Source organism: Saccopteryx bilineata, chromosome 4 (assembly GCF_036850765.1).
Source record: "Saccopteryx bilineata isolate mSacBil1 chromosome 4, mSacBil1_pri_phased_curated, whole genome shotgun sequence".
NCBI lineage: Eukaryota > Metazoa > Chordata > Mammalia > Chiroptera > Emballonuridae > Saccopteryx > Saccopteryx bilineata.
In genome coordinates this window covers 107,692,957-107,709,280 of record NC_089493.1, presented here as the reverse complement: position 1 = coordinate 107,709,280, position 16,324 = coordinate 107,692,957, and the positions used below count along the sequence as shown (strand labels likewise).

Below are 16,324 nucleotides of genomic sequence, written 5' to 3'. Positions count from 1 at the left end.
GAATAATGCAGTTCCTGGTTTTTTCTGATTTACTTATTTAGCTTCGTATCATGTTATCAAGATCCCACCATTTTGCTGTAAAAGTTCCGACGTCATTATTTCTTATGGCTGAGTAGTATTCCATAGTGTATATGTGCCACATCTTCTTTATCCAGTCATCTATTGACGGGCTTTTTGGTTGTTTTCATGTCCTGGCCACTGTGAACAATGCTGCAATAAACATGGGGCTGCATGTGTCTTTGCGTATCAATGTTTCTGAGTTTTTGGGGTATATACCCAGTAGAGGGATTGCTGGGTCATAAGGTAGTTCTATTTTCAGTTTTTTGAGGAACCACCATACTTTCTTCCATAATGGTTGTACTACTTTACATTCCCACCAACAGTGGATCAGGGTTCTTTTTTCTCCACAGCCTCTTCAACATTTGCTATTACTTGTCTTGCTAATAATAGCTAATTGAACAGGTGTGAGGTGGTATCTCATTGCAGTTTTGATTTGCATTTCTCTAATAGCTAAAGAAGATGAGCATCTTTTCATATATCTGTTGGCCATTTGTATTTCTTCCTGGTAGAAGTGTCTGTTCATATCCTCTTCCCATTTTTTTATGGGATTGTTTGTTTGTTTGTTGAGTTTTATGAGTTCTTTGTATATTTTGGATATTAGGCCCTTATCTGAGCTGTTGTTTGAAAATATCATTTCCCATTTAGTTGGCTTTCTGTTTATTTTGTTATCAGTTTCTCTTGCTGAGAAAAACTTCTTAGTCTGATGTAGTCTCATTCATTAATTTTTACCTTCACTTCTCTTGCCTGTGGAGTCAAATTCATAAAATGCTCTTTAAAACCCAGGTCCATGAGTTGAGTACCTATGTCTTCTTCTAGGTACTTAATTGTTTCAGGTCTTATGTTTAGATCTTTGATCCATTTTGAGTTAATTTTAGTACAGGGGAACAAACTGTAGTCCAGTTTCATTCTTTTGCATGTGGCTTTCCAGTTTTCCCAGCACCATTTATTGAAGAGGCTTTCTTTTCTCCATTGTGTGTTGTTGGCCCCTTTATCAAAAATTATTTGACTATATATATATGTGGTTTTTTATTTCTGGGCTTTCTATTCTGTTCCATTGGTCTGAGTGTCTATTTTTCTGCCAATACCATGCTGTTTTGATTGTCGTGGCCCTATAATAGAGTTTGAAGTCAGGTATTGTAATGCCCCCAGCTTCATTCTTTTTCTTTAGGATTGCTTTGGCTATTCGGGGTTTTTTATATTCCCTATAAATCTAATGATTTTTTGCTCTATTTCTTTAAAAAAAATGTCATTGGAAGTTAGATGGGAATTGCATTAAATTTGTGTATTGCTTTGGGTAATATAGCCATCTTGATTATATTTATTCTTCCTAACCAAGAACAAGGTATATTCTTCCATCTCATTATATCTTTTTCGATTTCCCTTAACAATGGTTTATAGTTTTCATTATATAAGTCCTTTACATTCTTTGTTATGTTTATTCCTAAGTATTTTATTTTTTTTTGTTGCAATCGTGAAGGGGATTATTCTTTTGAGTTCATTCTCAATTGTTTCATTGTTGGCATAAGGAAAGGCTATTGACTTCTGTATGTTAATTTTGTATCCTGCGACCTTATTGTATTGGCTTATTGTTTCTAGTAGTCTTTTTGTGGATTCTTTGGGGTTTTCAATGTATAGGATCATATCATCTGCAAAAAGTGATACCTTTACTTCTTCTTTTCCGATATGGATGCCTTTTATTTCTTTGTCTTGTCTGATTGCTCTGGCTAGAACCTCTAGTACCACATTAAAGAAGAGTGGAGAGAGTGGACAACCCTGTCTTGTTCCTGATTTAAGGGGGAAAGCTTTCAGTTTAGTGCCATTTAATATGATGTTAGCTGATGGTTTATCATATATGGCCTTTATCATGTTGAGATATTTTCCTTCTATACCCATTTTGTTGAGTCTTAAACATAAAATTGTGTTGTATTTTATCGAAAGCCTTTTCTGCGTCTATTGATAAGATCATGTGGTTTTTGTTCTTTGTTTTGTTGATATGGTGTATTACGTTAACCATTTTACGTATGTTGAACCATCCTTGAGATTCTGGGATGAATCCCACTTGATCATGATGTATTATTTTTTTAATATGTTGTTGTATTTGATTTGCTAGTATTTTGTTTAGTATTTTAGCATCTGTATTCATTAGAGATATTGGTCTGTAGTTTTCTTTTTTTGTGCCATCCTTGCCTGGTTTTGGTATGAGGGTTATGTTGGCCTCATAAAATGTGTTTGGAAGTATTGCTTCTTCTTCAATTTTTTGGAAGACTTTGAGTAGAATAGGAACCAAGTCTTCTTTGAATGTTTGATAAAATTTGCTGATATAGCCGTCAGGGCCTGGACTTTTATTTTTGGGGAGGTTTTTAATGTTTTTTTCTATTTCTTCTCTACTAATAGGTCTGTTTAGGCTTTCTGCTTCTTCTTGACTCAGTCTAGGAAGGTTGTATTGTTCTAGGAATTTATCCATTTCTTCTAGGTTGTTGAATTTAGTGGCATAAAGTTTTCCATAGTATTCTACAATAATTCTTTGTATATCTACGGTGTCCGTGGTGATTTCTCCTCTTTCATTTTGGATTTTGTTTATATGAGTACTTTCTCTTTTTTCCTTGGTAAGTCTTGCCAAGGGTTTGTCAATTTTGTTGATCTTTTCAAAGAACCAGCTCCTTGTTCTTTTAATTTTTTCTATAGTTTTTCTGTTCTCTATTTCATTTATTTCTGCTCTGATTTTTATTATCTCCTTTCTTCGGCTGGTTTTGGGTTGTCTTTGTTCTTCTTTTTCTAGTTCCTTAAGGTGTGAAGTTAAGTGGTTCACTTGGGCTCTCTCTTGTTTGTTCATATAGGCCTGAAGTGATATGAACTTCCCTCTTATCACTGCTTTTGCTGCATCCCATAGATTCTGATATGTCGTATTGTCATTTTCATTAGTCTGTATATATCTTTTGATCTCTGCACTTATTTCTTCTCTGACCCATTCATTTTTTAAAAGTATGTTGTTTAGTTTCCACATTTTTGTGGGATTTTTTCCCTCTTTTTTGCAGTTGAATTCTAGTTTCAAGGCTTTATGATCAGAAAATATGCTTGGTATAACTTTGATTTTTCTGAATTTGCTGATGTTGTTTTTGTGGCCCAACATATGGTCAATTCTTGAGAATGATCCATGTACACTGGAGAAAAATGTATACTCAGTCACTTTGGGATGAAATGTCCTGTAGATGTCTATCATATCCAGGTGCTCTAGTGTTTTGTTTAAGGCCACTATGTCTTTGTTGATTCTGTTTGGATGACCGATCTAGAGATGTCAGCGGTGTACTGAGGTCTCCAAGTATGATTGTATTTTTGTCAATTTTTGTTTTAAGGTCAATAAGTAGCTGTCTTATATATTTTGGTGCTCCTTGGTTTGGTGCATATATATTAAGAATTGTTATGTCTTCTTGCTTCAGTGTCCCCTTAGCCATTATGAAATGGCCATTTTTGTCTCTGAGTACTTTTGCTGTCTTGTAGTCAGCATTATCAGATATGAGTATTGCTACGCCTGCTTTTTTTTGGATATTTGCTTGGAGTATTGTTTTCCAGCCTTTCACTTTGAATTTGTTTTTATCCTTGTTACTTAGATGAGTTTCCTGTAGGCAGCATACAGTTGGATTTTCTTTTTTAATCCATTCTGCTACTCTGTGCCTTTTTATTGGTGAGTTTAATCTGTTTACATTTAGTGTAATTATTGACACTTGTGAGTTCCCTATTGCCATTTTATAGATTGCTTTCTGTTAGTTTTGTGTCTTGTTTGATCCTTCTCTTTCGTTTTTCTATCTTTTGTTTTTATTTGGTTGTATTCCATACATCTTTCCTCTGTTGCTATCTTTTTTATCTCATGTGCTTCTGTGGTGGTTTTTCAATGGTGGTTACCTTTAAGTAATGAAAAGGGTTCCTACCCTGTTCATTGTAGCGAACTATTTTGTGAGTACTTTTGCACTCCATCGTCCTTTGCTACTGTTAATCTCCATCTTCTCCCCCCCTTTCTTTTTGTTGTTGTCACAGTTTAAATTTGGTTTTATTGTGTTCTTCTTGGAGCTTTTACTTGTGGCTCTGTTTTTTTTTGTTCTTTGTATCTGATTGGAGAACCCCCTTTAGTAATTCCTGGAGTGGGGGTTTTCTGATGATAAATTCCCTCATCTTTCCTGTATCTGTGAATGTTTTTATTTCTCCTTCATATTTGAAGGATAGCTTTGATGGGTATAGTATTCGTGGCTGAAAGTTCCTCTCTTTCAGGACTTTAAATATTGGGGTCCACTCTCTACGAGCTTGTAGAGTTTCTGCTGAGAAATCTGATGATAATCTAATGGGCCTTCCTTTATATGTTGTATTCTTCTTTTCCCTGGCTGCCTTGAGAATTTTTTCTTTGCTGTTGGCTTGTGCCAATTTCATTATGATATGCCTTGGAGTAGGTTTGTTGGGGTTAAGAAAACTCGGAGTTCTGTTTGTTTCTTGAACTTGAGGCTTTAGTTCTTTCCACAGGCTTGGGAAGTTCTCATCTATTATTTGTTTGAGTATGTTCTCCATTCCATTTTCTCTCTCTTCTCCCTCTGATATACCTATTATTCTTATGTTATTCTTTTTGATGGAGTCAGATAATTCTTGTAGGGCTATCTCATTTTTTAAAATTTCTGAGTCTCTTTCTTCTTCTCTCTGTTGTGCCTCAAGTTGCTTGTCTTCTATTTCACTAATCCTCTCTTCTATCTGACCTGTTCTATTAGCTAAGCTTGTTACTTCGTTTTTCAGCTCGTGAATTGAGTTTTTCATCTCTGTTTGATTTGTTTTTATAGTTTCAATTTCCTTGGACATATATTCTTTGTGTTCATTGAGTTGTTTTCTGAGCTCCCTAAATTGCCTTTCTGTGTTTTCTTGTATATCTTGGAGGATTTGTAGGATTTCTATCTTGAATTCTCTGTCATTTAGCTCCAAGGTTTCCAATATATTAAATTTTTTTCTCCATAGATTTTTCCTCATCTAGCTGTGTTACCTCTCTTTCTTTTGTATCCATGATATTCGATTTTCTCTTCCTTAATGGCATCTGAGGGTGGTTTTGTTGATAGTATTAATGAGATTTAATAAAGAATAAAAAGTTAAAAAAAATAAAAAATCGAAGAGTTGTTTTTTTAAAAAAAATTAATAATGAAATAAAAATAAAATAAAAATTTTAAAAAAAGGAAATTATTCCCCCCCTCCTTTTTTCCTCTCCTCTCCTCTTTCCTCTTTCTTGAGAAAATCTTGTGGTGAACTGTGAATTATAACAAACAATGCCTGTAATGGAGGGCCTGAATTGGGGAAAAGTAATAAAGGGGCAAAAAAAAAAAAAAAAAGAAAAAAGAAGGGAGTATGGACCCACAAAAAGCAAATAAGGAAAAAATTTGGGTCAAGAATAAAATGATTTGCTTTTAGGTGTTGGTTGACTAAGAGTTATGATGAGAGGAAGAAGAGGAAAACAGAAAAATGGGGGGACAAATTAAAAAATTACTATTGTATTTAGTGGAACAAGAAGTAGATAAAATGGAGAGCCAGGGATGGGAGCACTGCTAGTGAGTTAAAAAGGTGAAGTAAAAACCCCCCAAAATGCCACAAACATAAGTTTCAGTCCCAGATAAGATAATTTGTTTGTTATTGAGGTTTGAATGAGAGGAGATGTAAAGGAGAAAGGAAGAAACTAATATAGAGGGAGAAAAGAGAGAGAGAGAAAAAAAGAGGGAACCACTAAAAGAAGAAAAAAGAAAAAAGAGGAGAGAGAGAGAGAGAGTTAATGGTTTTGGAGTGCAACCCTCATAGAGAGAAAGGAAGAGGAGAGAAAATGGGAGATATAACACTTATGGGTAGTGTAGTTCAAGGAGAGGAGAGAGTAAGACCGGCAGAGAGTTAATCGGCCAAATTGGAGGAGGAAAAAAAAATATCAAGAATGAAGATAAGAGAAACAAATGAACCAATATAATAAAATGGGATAGGTTATAAAGTCTGCAGATTATTCTTGATTTTGAGAGGTTATGTTCTTGCTTTTTCTTTTCTCTCCGTCTTCCTGGTCGGTGACTCTGTACCCAGGTTCTGCCCCTTTGGCACGCTCAGGTAGAGGTTTGCAGTTGATAAGTCTCTATGGCGATGTCATGTATTGTGCTTTAGTCCCATTGGCAGTCGAGGCTCATTAGCATTTATAGGCTCAGACATTGAGAGAGTCCGTGTTCCTGGAGCCTTTCTCCTAGTCTTTCCTTCCTCAATTAGTAGCCTGATAATCCAGCTATGGGGTTGCTGCTGTCTCTGCCTGGATAGTAAGAGGCTCAAAGAGCTGGCAACTCCCCACTCTATTTCCACTCAGCACAGGGCTCTGGGTAAGGCTTAGTCAGTCAGAGCTGCTAGCATAATCAGGCGGGGTTTCCGCCCACTCAAAGACCTCTGGCTCTACCACTCTGTCCGGTAACACAGGCGGGCGCCACTTCCGGGGCGCTTGAAGGAAACTCTCGCTCACTATCTGCGCGCGCAGACCAGGATATCCGGCCGGCAGTCTCACGCTCTGAGTGAAACCCGCAACCTCATGGAAAAGTTCCTGCATTGGAATTGGCTCTTGTTCCGTCCCCGTGCGCAGCTTTTGCAAGGTGCTGGGGTGGCCCGAGATTCCGCTTTGGCCCACACAAAGGCCCCTGACTCTGCCCCTCTGTGCGATAACACGGGTGCGCACTGTGAGGCACTCAGAGGAATTTCTCGCTCACTATCTGCGCGCGCAGGCCGGCCGCGTTTCCCTCTGAGTGAATCCCCTACCAGCACGGAAAAGTTCCACCGTTGGAATTAGTTCTTGCTCCCTCCCGTGCGCGCCTTTCCCAGGGCGCTGGGGCTGCCCAGAGATTCCGCTTTCGGCCCACACAAAGGCCTCTGATTCTGCCTCTCTCTGGGGTAACACGGGCACCCACTCCCGGGGCTTAGGAAGAAATATCTCGCCCACTATCTGCACGCGCCAACCAGGAGATCGGGTAAAATGGCTGCCCCGCTTGTCTTACTTTGTTTGGGTTTGGCGCGAGTGTTAGCTTGTATTGCCCGGGTTGCCACACGATCAGTTTTTCCTCAGCTTGGATCTTCATGCCACAGCCTGGTTCGGCCGTTTGTGTCGCGGCCTGGATCTATTCACCCCCTTTGCCCCCTTTAGTTTCTATATTCACGGATCCCAGAGAAAGCCGCCCTGTTTAAGTTAGTGAGGAAGGCGGAGCATTTCTTACTCCCTATTTCCTTCGGGGTTTGGTTATATATTTAGCCAATTTTTCACTCAATCATACCTTCGGGTGTATTGCGAAACATCTGGAGGCTCCAACGATAGGTTTTTCTGTTTCTGGTTGAAGATCTTGTTGAGTTTTGGGGGAGATTTATCGGTATCGCTTCCTACTCCGCCATTACTCTCTTAATATTTTATTTAACCCAATACACTCAAAATATTAACATTACAACACACAACCTACATTTAAAAAATAAGATTATTTTATATTCCTTTTTCCCATACTAGGTCTTCAACTTGACATGTATTTTATTCATACTTAGAGCATATCTAAGTTTGGACTTGCCATATTATAAGGTCTACCGGAAAGTTCTGTCCGTTCCTATCACAAGTTTCGACATGTAAACACATGTTTATTTGGCGCATGTGTGCCTATTTTTATCACTTAATGTATACATACTGACGTAACAAATTAACTAAAACAAAGTTTATTCACATTAGACTTATGTGTGAAGCGATAGTGTACCCATGGCTACTGATAAAGTTCATTTAAGCCACTGTAATTTTTACAAATTTCAACAAGAAAGAAATGCTACAGAAGCATGTCTGTTGCATCCACCATATTCCCTGGACTTAGAACCCTCTATCACTTGTTTTTGTCCTTACAAAATTTTTTGAAGGGCAAAAAATTCAAAAATGAAGAAGATATCAATCAAGCACTGGTTCAATTTTTCGCATCAAAAGATAAAACATTTTTCAAAAATGGGATATACAAACTGCCCTCACGCTGGCAAGAAATCATTAATAATAATGGCAATTATATTATTTAATAAAGTTTATTGATGGTAAGAAAAATTTGTATTTTGTTTTATTCCAAAAACGGACAGAACTTTCCAGTAGACCTTATACTAAAGTGCTCAAATAACCACTTGTGGCTAATGGTTACAAAATTGAGATACCCCCTATATTGATGTTTAATGTGACATAATGTTTATGTATGAGTAAAACTACAAATTACATGTGAAAGATTTTCTAGGTCAGTCAAGTGTCAAATTCTCCATTGTCAAAGACCTACTGTTCTAAAAATTTATTAGTGTTAGTAAAAAAATAATCAACAATTTTATAATGTCAGTGGAAAATTAAGGTAGTCCCCAAGCAAGCATTAGGCATTTTTAAAGTTCATTTAAAAAGTAACTAATTTGCACGTCAATTGTTTAGAGATTAAAACATGTATCTCCAGATGATAATAAAGCCATAACAGTAGTGAATGTCCTAGGTAGGCAAACTATGTGTCTAAAAAAGTTTAATGGGCCTGACCAGGCAGTGATGCAGTGGATAGAGCGTCGGATTGGGACATGGAGGACCCAGATTTGAAACCCTGAGGTTGCCGGATTGAGTGCGGGCTCATCTGGTTTGAGCAAGGCTCACCAGCTTGAGCCCAAGATCACTGGCTTGAGCAAGGGGTCACTCAGTTTCCTGTAGCCCCATGGTCAAGGAACATATGAGAAAGCAATCAATAAACAACTAAGGAACCACAACGAAGAATTGATGCTTCTCTTCTCTCTCCCTTCCTATCTATCTGTCTCCACTATCCCTCTCTCTGTTTCTGACAGGAAAAAAAGAGTGGGGGGTTTAATGGAACATAGCCTTGTCCACCTGGTCCATTCAGTTAACTGCTTTTGTGCTACAACAGCAGGACTGAGTAGCTGCAACAGAAACCACATGGATACTGGTAATCTTTTCGACTTTTTCCCACTTACTATGTATGATAGGCTTTTGAGGAAAGGGAAAGGGAAAGGGAAAGGGAAAGGGAAAGGGAAAGGGAAAGGGGAAGGGAAAGGGAAAAGGAAAGGGAAGGGAAAAGGAAAGGGAAAGGAAAAGGAGGGAAAGAAAGATAAAAAACCATATGGCCCACAAAGCCTAAACTATCAAATCTGAGTCTGTAAGAGAAAGTTTGCCAAGCCCATGCTAAAGGATACCATAAAAGTGACATAATCCATATTACAGTTCACTTTATTATGGTCCCTCACCATATCACAGTTCACTTTTCGCAGTCTTACTGTACCGTGGATTTTAAAATTGTATATATCTAATTTTGTATCGCGAATTTTTTGCTATATTGCAGGATTTTGCAGTATATAGGTACTTTTATATATTTACTTTTAAAATTATTTTTGCAGTAAAATAATCATTTTCTAGCCTAAAAAACTGAAAACAATAAAAAAATTAATTAAAATATATTAGTATTCACTGGTGAGTACCCATATAGAATTTTGTATGTTGTTAAAATTATGTAGGTTAAGAGTATAGAAAGTGTTTAAGGAAGTGTTTATAAGAGTGTGGGAAAGGTTAATAACAGTGTGGGAGAGGTTGATAAGAGTGTGGGGACGGTTTATAAAGCCTTAAAATATATATAATAAAATAAATATAAGGTCACTACTTTGCAGATTTTCGCCTATCACGGGGAATTCTGGAACCTAACCCCTGTGATAGACGAGGGACCACTGATACTGAATTTCAAGAAAAGCCACGTGGTGGGGGGGGGGGAGAATACAAATTTTTCTATTTCTTTCCCAGGCATAGGCCCAGTATTAAGCGAATTTCTGAAATAGGCAAAATCTGTCTTAAACATAAAGCCACTCTCCTCCCTCCTGGATCCTTTCAGAACACTGCTACCCTACATTTACCTCTATTCTCTGTATCTCATGGCCGAACCAGCTCTCTATTAACCTAATATTTGAAATATATGAATTTTATTGAATTATTATTTTATAAATCTCCTTTTCCAGCTGCAATCTACAATAGCAGTAATGAACTTTTTAGTCTCAGGACACCTTTATAATCATTGTAGTTTGTAAAAGCTAAAATGTAGACTCTGGAACTATACAAACTTTCATACTCTATTATAGTGACTTTTAGCCTTTTTCATTTCATGGCACACAAACTAATTACTTAAATTCTGTGGCACACCACAAAATATTATTTTTTGCAGATTTAATTTTGATTCATTCACACCAGATGGCTACTGTGTTGGCTGTTGTCATTTTTTTATTTGACAATCTATGGACAAAGAGATAAGTTATTCCTCACTAAATAGGAATTGTACGTTTTAAAAATTCTGTGTGGCACACTGGTTGAAAATCACTGCTCTACTACATTAAAATCCGTTATTGCACCTTGTGCTTAGCATGGATCTTATGCTGGTGCATGATTTTGTAACATCATACATTAGTCATTTTGAGAATATTGGGGTTTATATTCACTATACAACACCAAGTAATTTTTATTTATCTATTTATTTATATATTTTTGTGACAGAGACAGAGAGAGGGATAGACAGGGACAGGCCGACAGGAAGGGAGAGAGATGAGAAGCATCAATTCTTTGTTGCAGCTCTTTAGTTGTTCATTGATTGCTTTCTCATATGTGCCTTGACTGGAGGGCTACAGCAGACCAAATGACCCTTTGCTCAAGCCAGTGATCTTGGGCTCAAGCCAGTGACCCTGCGCTCAAGCTGGATGAGCCTGCGCTCAAGCCAGCGACCTCAGGGTTTCAAACCTGGGTCCTCTGCATCCCAGTCTATCCACTGCACTACCACTTGGTCAGGCTATTTTTTATTTATTAAATTGATACTGATCTGATCAGAAAGGTAAATATTAGAACACTGTCAAACTCATGGTATAGAATCAAATTTTTTTCATTTGAAAGTTTGAATTTTATCACTGGCCACAATATTGTTGGTTATTTGCCTCGATACTTAAAAAAAAGTGAGTAAGAAAGCTCACTTTATTTACTTCAGAGAAAATATCTGCCAGATGCCCAATCTGAATTACCACAGATTATGTTTGTTGTTCATTCACATAAAAATGGTGATCTAAGAAAAGAGTGTCTTACAATCAATCACACATGTGCTTTCCTCAAGACAGCCATCAAATATCAGTATACAGCAAAAGGGCTTCTGCATATTTCCCATTTCAACACATAAAAGCTTGTATACTCAAGGGTCAAGATTTAATATAAGTAATAATTTTTATTACTCCATCAAGGACATTTCAAGTGAAACTGGTTTTTTGTTTGTTTTTTGTATTTTTTCAAAGCTAGAAACAGGGAGGCAGACAGACTCCTGCATGCGCCCAGCATGCGCCCGACTGGGATCCACTCGGCATGCCCACCAGGGGGTAATGCTCTGCCCATCTTGAGGCATCGCTCTGCCGCAGTCAGTCATTCCAGCGCCTGAGGCAGAGGCCACAGAGCCATCCTCAGCGCCTGGGCAAACTGTGCTCCAGTGGAGCCTTGGGGAAGAGAGAGACAGAGAGGAAGGAGGGGGGAGGGGTGGAGAAGCAGATGGGCGCTTCTCCTGTGTGCCCTGGCCAGGAATTGAACCCGAGACTCCTGCACGCCAGGCTGACGCTCTACCACTGAGCCAATCAGCCAGGGCCTAAAACTGGTTTTCTTTTTAAACTGCAAGTGTATAGTAGTAAAGAGAACAATGAGCCTGACCAGGTGGTGGTGCAGTGGACAGAGCGTCGGACTGGGATGTGGAGAACCCAGGTTCGAGACCCCTGAGGTCGCCAGCTTGAGCGTGGGTTCATCTGGTTTGAGCAAAGCTCATCAGCTGGAGCCCAAGGTCGCTGGCTCAAGCAAGGGGTCACTCGGTCTGCTGTAGTCCCCAGGTCAAGGCACATATGAGAACGCAATCAATGAACAACTAAGGTTCCGCAATGAAGAACAGATGCTTCTCATCTCTCTCCCTTCCTGACTGTCCCTCGCTCTGACTCTCTGTCTCTGCCACAGGAAAAATAAAAAAGAATGTAAAGAGAACAATGACTACTAGTACTGATATAATTTGGTACCACTGCTTTGATTCACGCTACGGAGTTTTACGCAGCAGTTTTACTCATAATTGCTTCTGCACCATCAGTGCAAATATCAACACAGTAAGAGACAAAAAAGGCAAATAATGTCTTCATGTTATTGTGAAAACAGTTTGAGCTTACTTGTATACCACTGCTCTGGAACATAAGCTTCTGAGTACAAGGACCAATCTTATGCATCTCTGTTATTAGCAGCATTCAGCACACTGCTTAGAATAAAGCAGATACTCCATAAATGCTTCTTAACAAAGCACTTAATGCTCCCGAATTGCCTATAGATGCCAACCCCTAAAAATAACAATTTTTACTCACCTTGTGGTCACCACCTCAAGTGCTAAATAAAAAGCAATCTGGAAATAGTGTGAGCAGTCCTATACAAGAATTTAAAGATCAGAAAGATCTGGGGCTGCCCTGCCTAGCTGACTTTTTTGCAACTGCAAACTGAGAAAAGTAAGACTGGATCAATTCTCTGATTTCTTTCATCTCTGAATTTCCTTTTTGATTAACTAGTCTATAAGACAAAAGTGAAATGACATAGCCATCCAAGGTAACTAACATTTTTTACTATTCAGCTCTGTAGGAACCAAAGGAGTAAATGAAACTAATTACACAACATAGGGAAAAATACTAGGAGATCACGAGCAGATATCTGTTGCTCTTAAAGAAAGTTCCTTCTTTTCCCCTACCATTAGACCCATACGTATTTTTAAAGCTCTAAAGATCTTCACCATAACATTCATGACAGCAGCAGCAATATCACTTCTAAGGTGAGACAGGGTAATAGGTTATATTTACTACATACAAAATAACATTTAATTCAAAATTTTTCATAACCTAAGCAAGAGTTGAGGTATTTGGCCTTGTTTCAAAGGGAATTCTGTACACAAAGAGTGTAGAAAAGAATATTTGATTTTCTGTACAAAAGTAGGACATCGCAATAGGCAAATCAGAGTCATCTCAATATGTCAAAATTGCGAGTTCAAACCTTGGCCAGGGCACACACAAGAATCAACCAACGGGCACACAAATAAGTGAAACGACAAATTAATGTTTATCTTCTCTCTCTCGCTCCCTTCCACTCTCTCTAAAATCAATCAATAAAAATGAAGAAAAGGGCCCTGGCCAGTTGGCTCAGTGGTAGAGCATCGGCCTGGCGTGCAGGAGTCCCGGGTTCGATTCCCAGCCAGGGCACACAGGAGAAGCGCTCATCTGCTTCTCCACCCCTCCTCCTCTCCTTCCTCTCTGTCTCTCTCTTCCCTTCCCGCAGCCGAGGCTCCACTGGAGCAAAGTTGGCCCAGGCACTGAGGATGGCTCCATAGCCTCTGCCTCAGGCGCTAGAATGGCCCTGGTAGCAACAGAGCACCGCCCCCTGGTGGGCATGCCAGGTGGATCCCGGTTGGGTGCATGCGGGAGTCTGACTGCCTTCCCATTTCCAACTTCAGAAAAATACAAAAAAAAAAAAAAAAAAAGAAAATTCTATAATAAAAGTGGGCCACTTTAGAAAAGTTAATACTCAATATTTTTCATATATATGAGCAGTCTATAAAAACATAAAAAGTATTCTGAAATAGTATTCCTGTTTATAGTGCTAAATGTATTTTTACCCATTGAGTCTATAGAGAATCATAGGCAGAATCTTGATATACTTTTACCTTCACGAGTTCTTTAAATACAGCATGCTGAATCATTTTTCTTTTGTTAAGACCAGATGCCATCTCTTCAAGATCAATAGCAGACCTTCATGATGACGGTATTTGGGAGCAGGAGGGAGAAAAGCCAGTTAAAACACTCTAAAAAGGAAGCTTCTGTCCCAAAGAATGTTAAGAATACTCAATCATTCATATTAATAGCCTTCTAATTAACATGCATATAATTACTGCAGATTCAAAAGCCGAGACCATAAAGAATTGACCATGAAATATTACATGTAAGACTTTGATTAGTTTTACAAGGCTCTTTTTTTTAATCTAAATATTAATTTGTCTTCACATCACTGCAAAGTATTAATTTTACTTATTTTTCTTGCAGCATATATACTTTAGATATCTTTATACCTAGAAGAAAGTAAGACTATTTTACTCTAGTCCTAAATACTTAAATGCTAGTAGTTCTACATTTATTACCCAGTTTGCTAATGTAAAAAGGAGGGACGACCTGAACATGACAAGGGCTAAGATTCAAGCAGGTAACTGAGTCACCTACATTATTCAATGTGCCCTGCTCGAGTCAGTGTCCCTCCCAATAAACACCATTACTGAGACCACACACATTATTTATTCCTTCATTCCAATTGGACATAGAAACCAAAAGGCAAACAAAAAACAATTCTTCAGTAATAAAAGAAAATGATTAATGCCATCTTAAGCCTAAGGAGGATAAAATGGTGCCACTTTTCTATAAAAAAACTGAACTGTTAAAAGGTTTTTATATTAAAATACTGTAGTATATGACTGAATCCATCCAAATATAGTACACTGCTCACAAAAATTAGGGGATACTTTATCGCTTCATATTCATTTTTGAAATATCACCTAATTTTTGTGAGCAGTATAAAAAGCAGAAGGAAATCCATAATTAAATGAAAGCCACATGTAGTTTATTCTTTGAACAGTCATTATGAAAACATACTATATACACAATCTTCTAACATATGAGCTCTATTCTTTCCCAGTACTGTATAGCAGGAACGTTTCATGATATAACAGACTTTTCTAGTTGATTCTTCATCCCAGTAAATGAAATTTAGTTTTGCTTATTTTATTACCTAATTAATTGAACTTACTTTACATTTTCTCTTAGTTGCTTCACTAGTTTAATATTAACATCTGCTTCCAGTAGTGCAGTACATACTTCTTTTAGCATAGCATTTAATACCTACCAAAAAAATAAAATTAAGACAGTGTATTATTTCAATCATATATAAAAACAATGGTTGTCACCATATAATGCCATAGTTTAATAAAAACAATACTTATATCACATTATTGGGGGGTCAAAAAGTTTTTATTAGCCTTAGAGAGATCATCTTATTAAATGTCTAATCATCTTGTCAAAATAAGACATTTTGTTTAGTTTTACTCAACTAAGTATTAATTACAGTTTTATTCCTAAAGTAATAATAAAGACAATACACAAGTCAAAGAAAGTTACTACACAGTACTGTTGCCATTGAAGTTTTCTGTCACTGAACACCTCCTGTTGCTGATACACAATACTTTATATGTATAATATCTGCTGAACGGGACTACCACGGAGGAAAATGTAACAAGTAAAATGACCCAGTCCAACCTAAGAGTCCTACTATTTCAAACATTCCGAGCAGAGGAACAAAGTGAAAAGAAACTATCCTCACTAATAACTCACTATCATCTTGTATTTGAGTGGCAAGGCACTATGATTAAAAGATCATGAACTGTTAAGGTCTTAAAATAAGATGAGATGTCACCCCATTAAAAAAATAAAATTATATATAAAAAAAAAAGATGAGACTTTTGCTACTCATGTAAATAAGTATTTACACACTAGTGTGCAAGCTCCATGTGGGCAGGAATTTTAGTCTGTTTTTTTCACTCCTCTATCCCTGCTGCCAGCAAAAATGTCTACAAAAATGTAGGCCCTCAAATACTTCTTGAATGAACTCTCTTCTTCAACTTCATACGTCCTAAGAGGCTTATCATATTTCTCTATCCCTCATTAAAGGGATTTGATAAAAATGGAGCTGATCTTTCATTAGAAAGATTTCTCCTTGTTAATCCCCTAGCAGCACCAAGAACAGAGAAGCTACCAATTTAAGCAACAGCTGTTAGTCTACTTCACACACCCTCCCTCTTCTCCTAGTTTCTTTTTTTCACTACGATAATCACAAACAGCATTAAGAGTTACACAACAGGGAAAACTGTCAAGAAAGCTGCTGTTTTATTTACTCCACATTCTAAAGACTAACCCATGGTTTAAGTTATGATTTTATATTTAATAATGATTATTAGAAAAAGTTCTGGCCTGACTAGGCGGTGGCGTAGTGGATAGAGCGTCGGACTGGGATGCAGAGGACCCAGGTTTGAGACCCCGAGGTCGCCAGCTTGAGCACGGGCTCATCTGGTTAGAGCAAAGCTCACCAGCTTGGACCCAAGGTCGCTGGCTTGAGCAAGGGGTT

At 37.8% G+C, this 16,324-nt stretch overlaps 1 protein-coding gene across 2 annotated transcripts in view; it reads right to left on the bottom strand.

Moving 5' to 3' along the window:
• SRP54 (signal recognition particle 54) overlaps window positions 1–16,324 on the bottom strand; it is a 58,627-nt gene that overhangs the window by 31,804 nt on the left and 10,499 nt on the right. For both annotated transcript variants that reach the window (XM_066277740.1, XM_066277738.1), the window contains exons 3-4: window positions 14,954–15,045; window positions 13,824–13,908 (exon numbers count right to left, since the gene is read on the bottom strand). In XM_066277740.1, coding sequence (XP_066133837.1) covers window positions 13,824–13,908; window positions 14,954–15,045 — 177 coding nt within the window. The remainder of the gene's footprint in view (window positions 1–13,823; window positions 13,909–14,953; window positions 15,046–16,324) is intronic.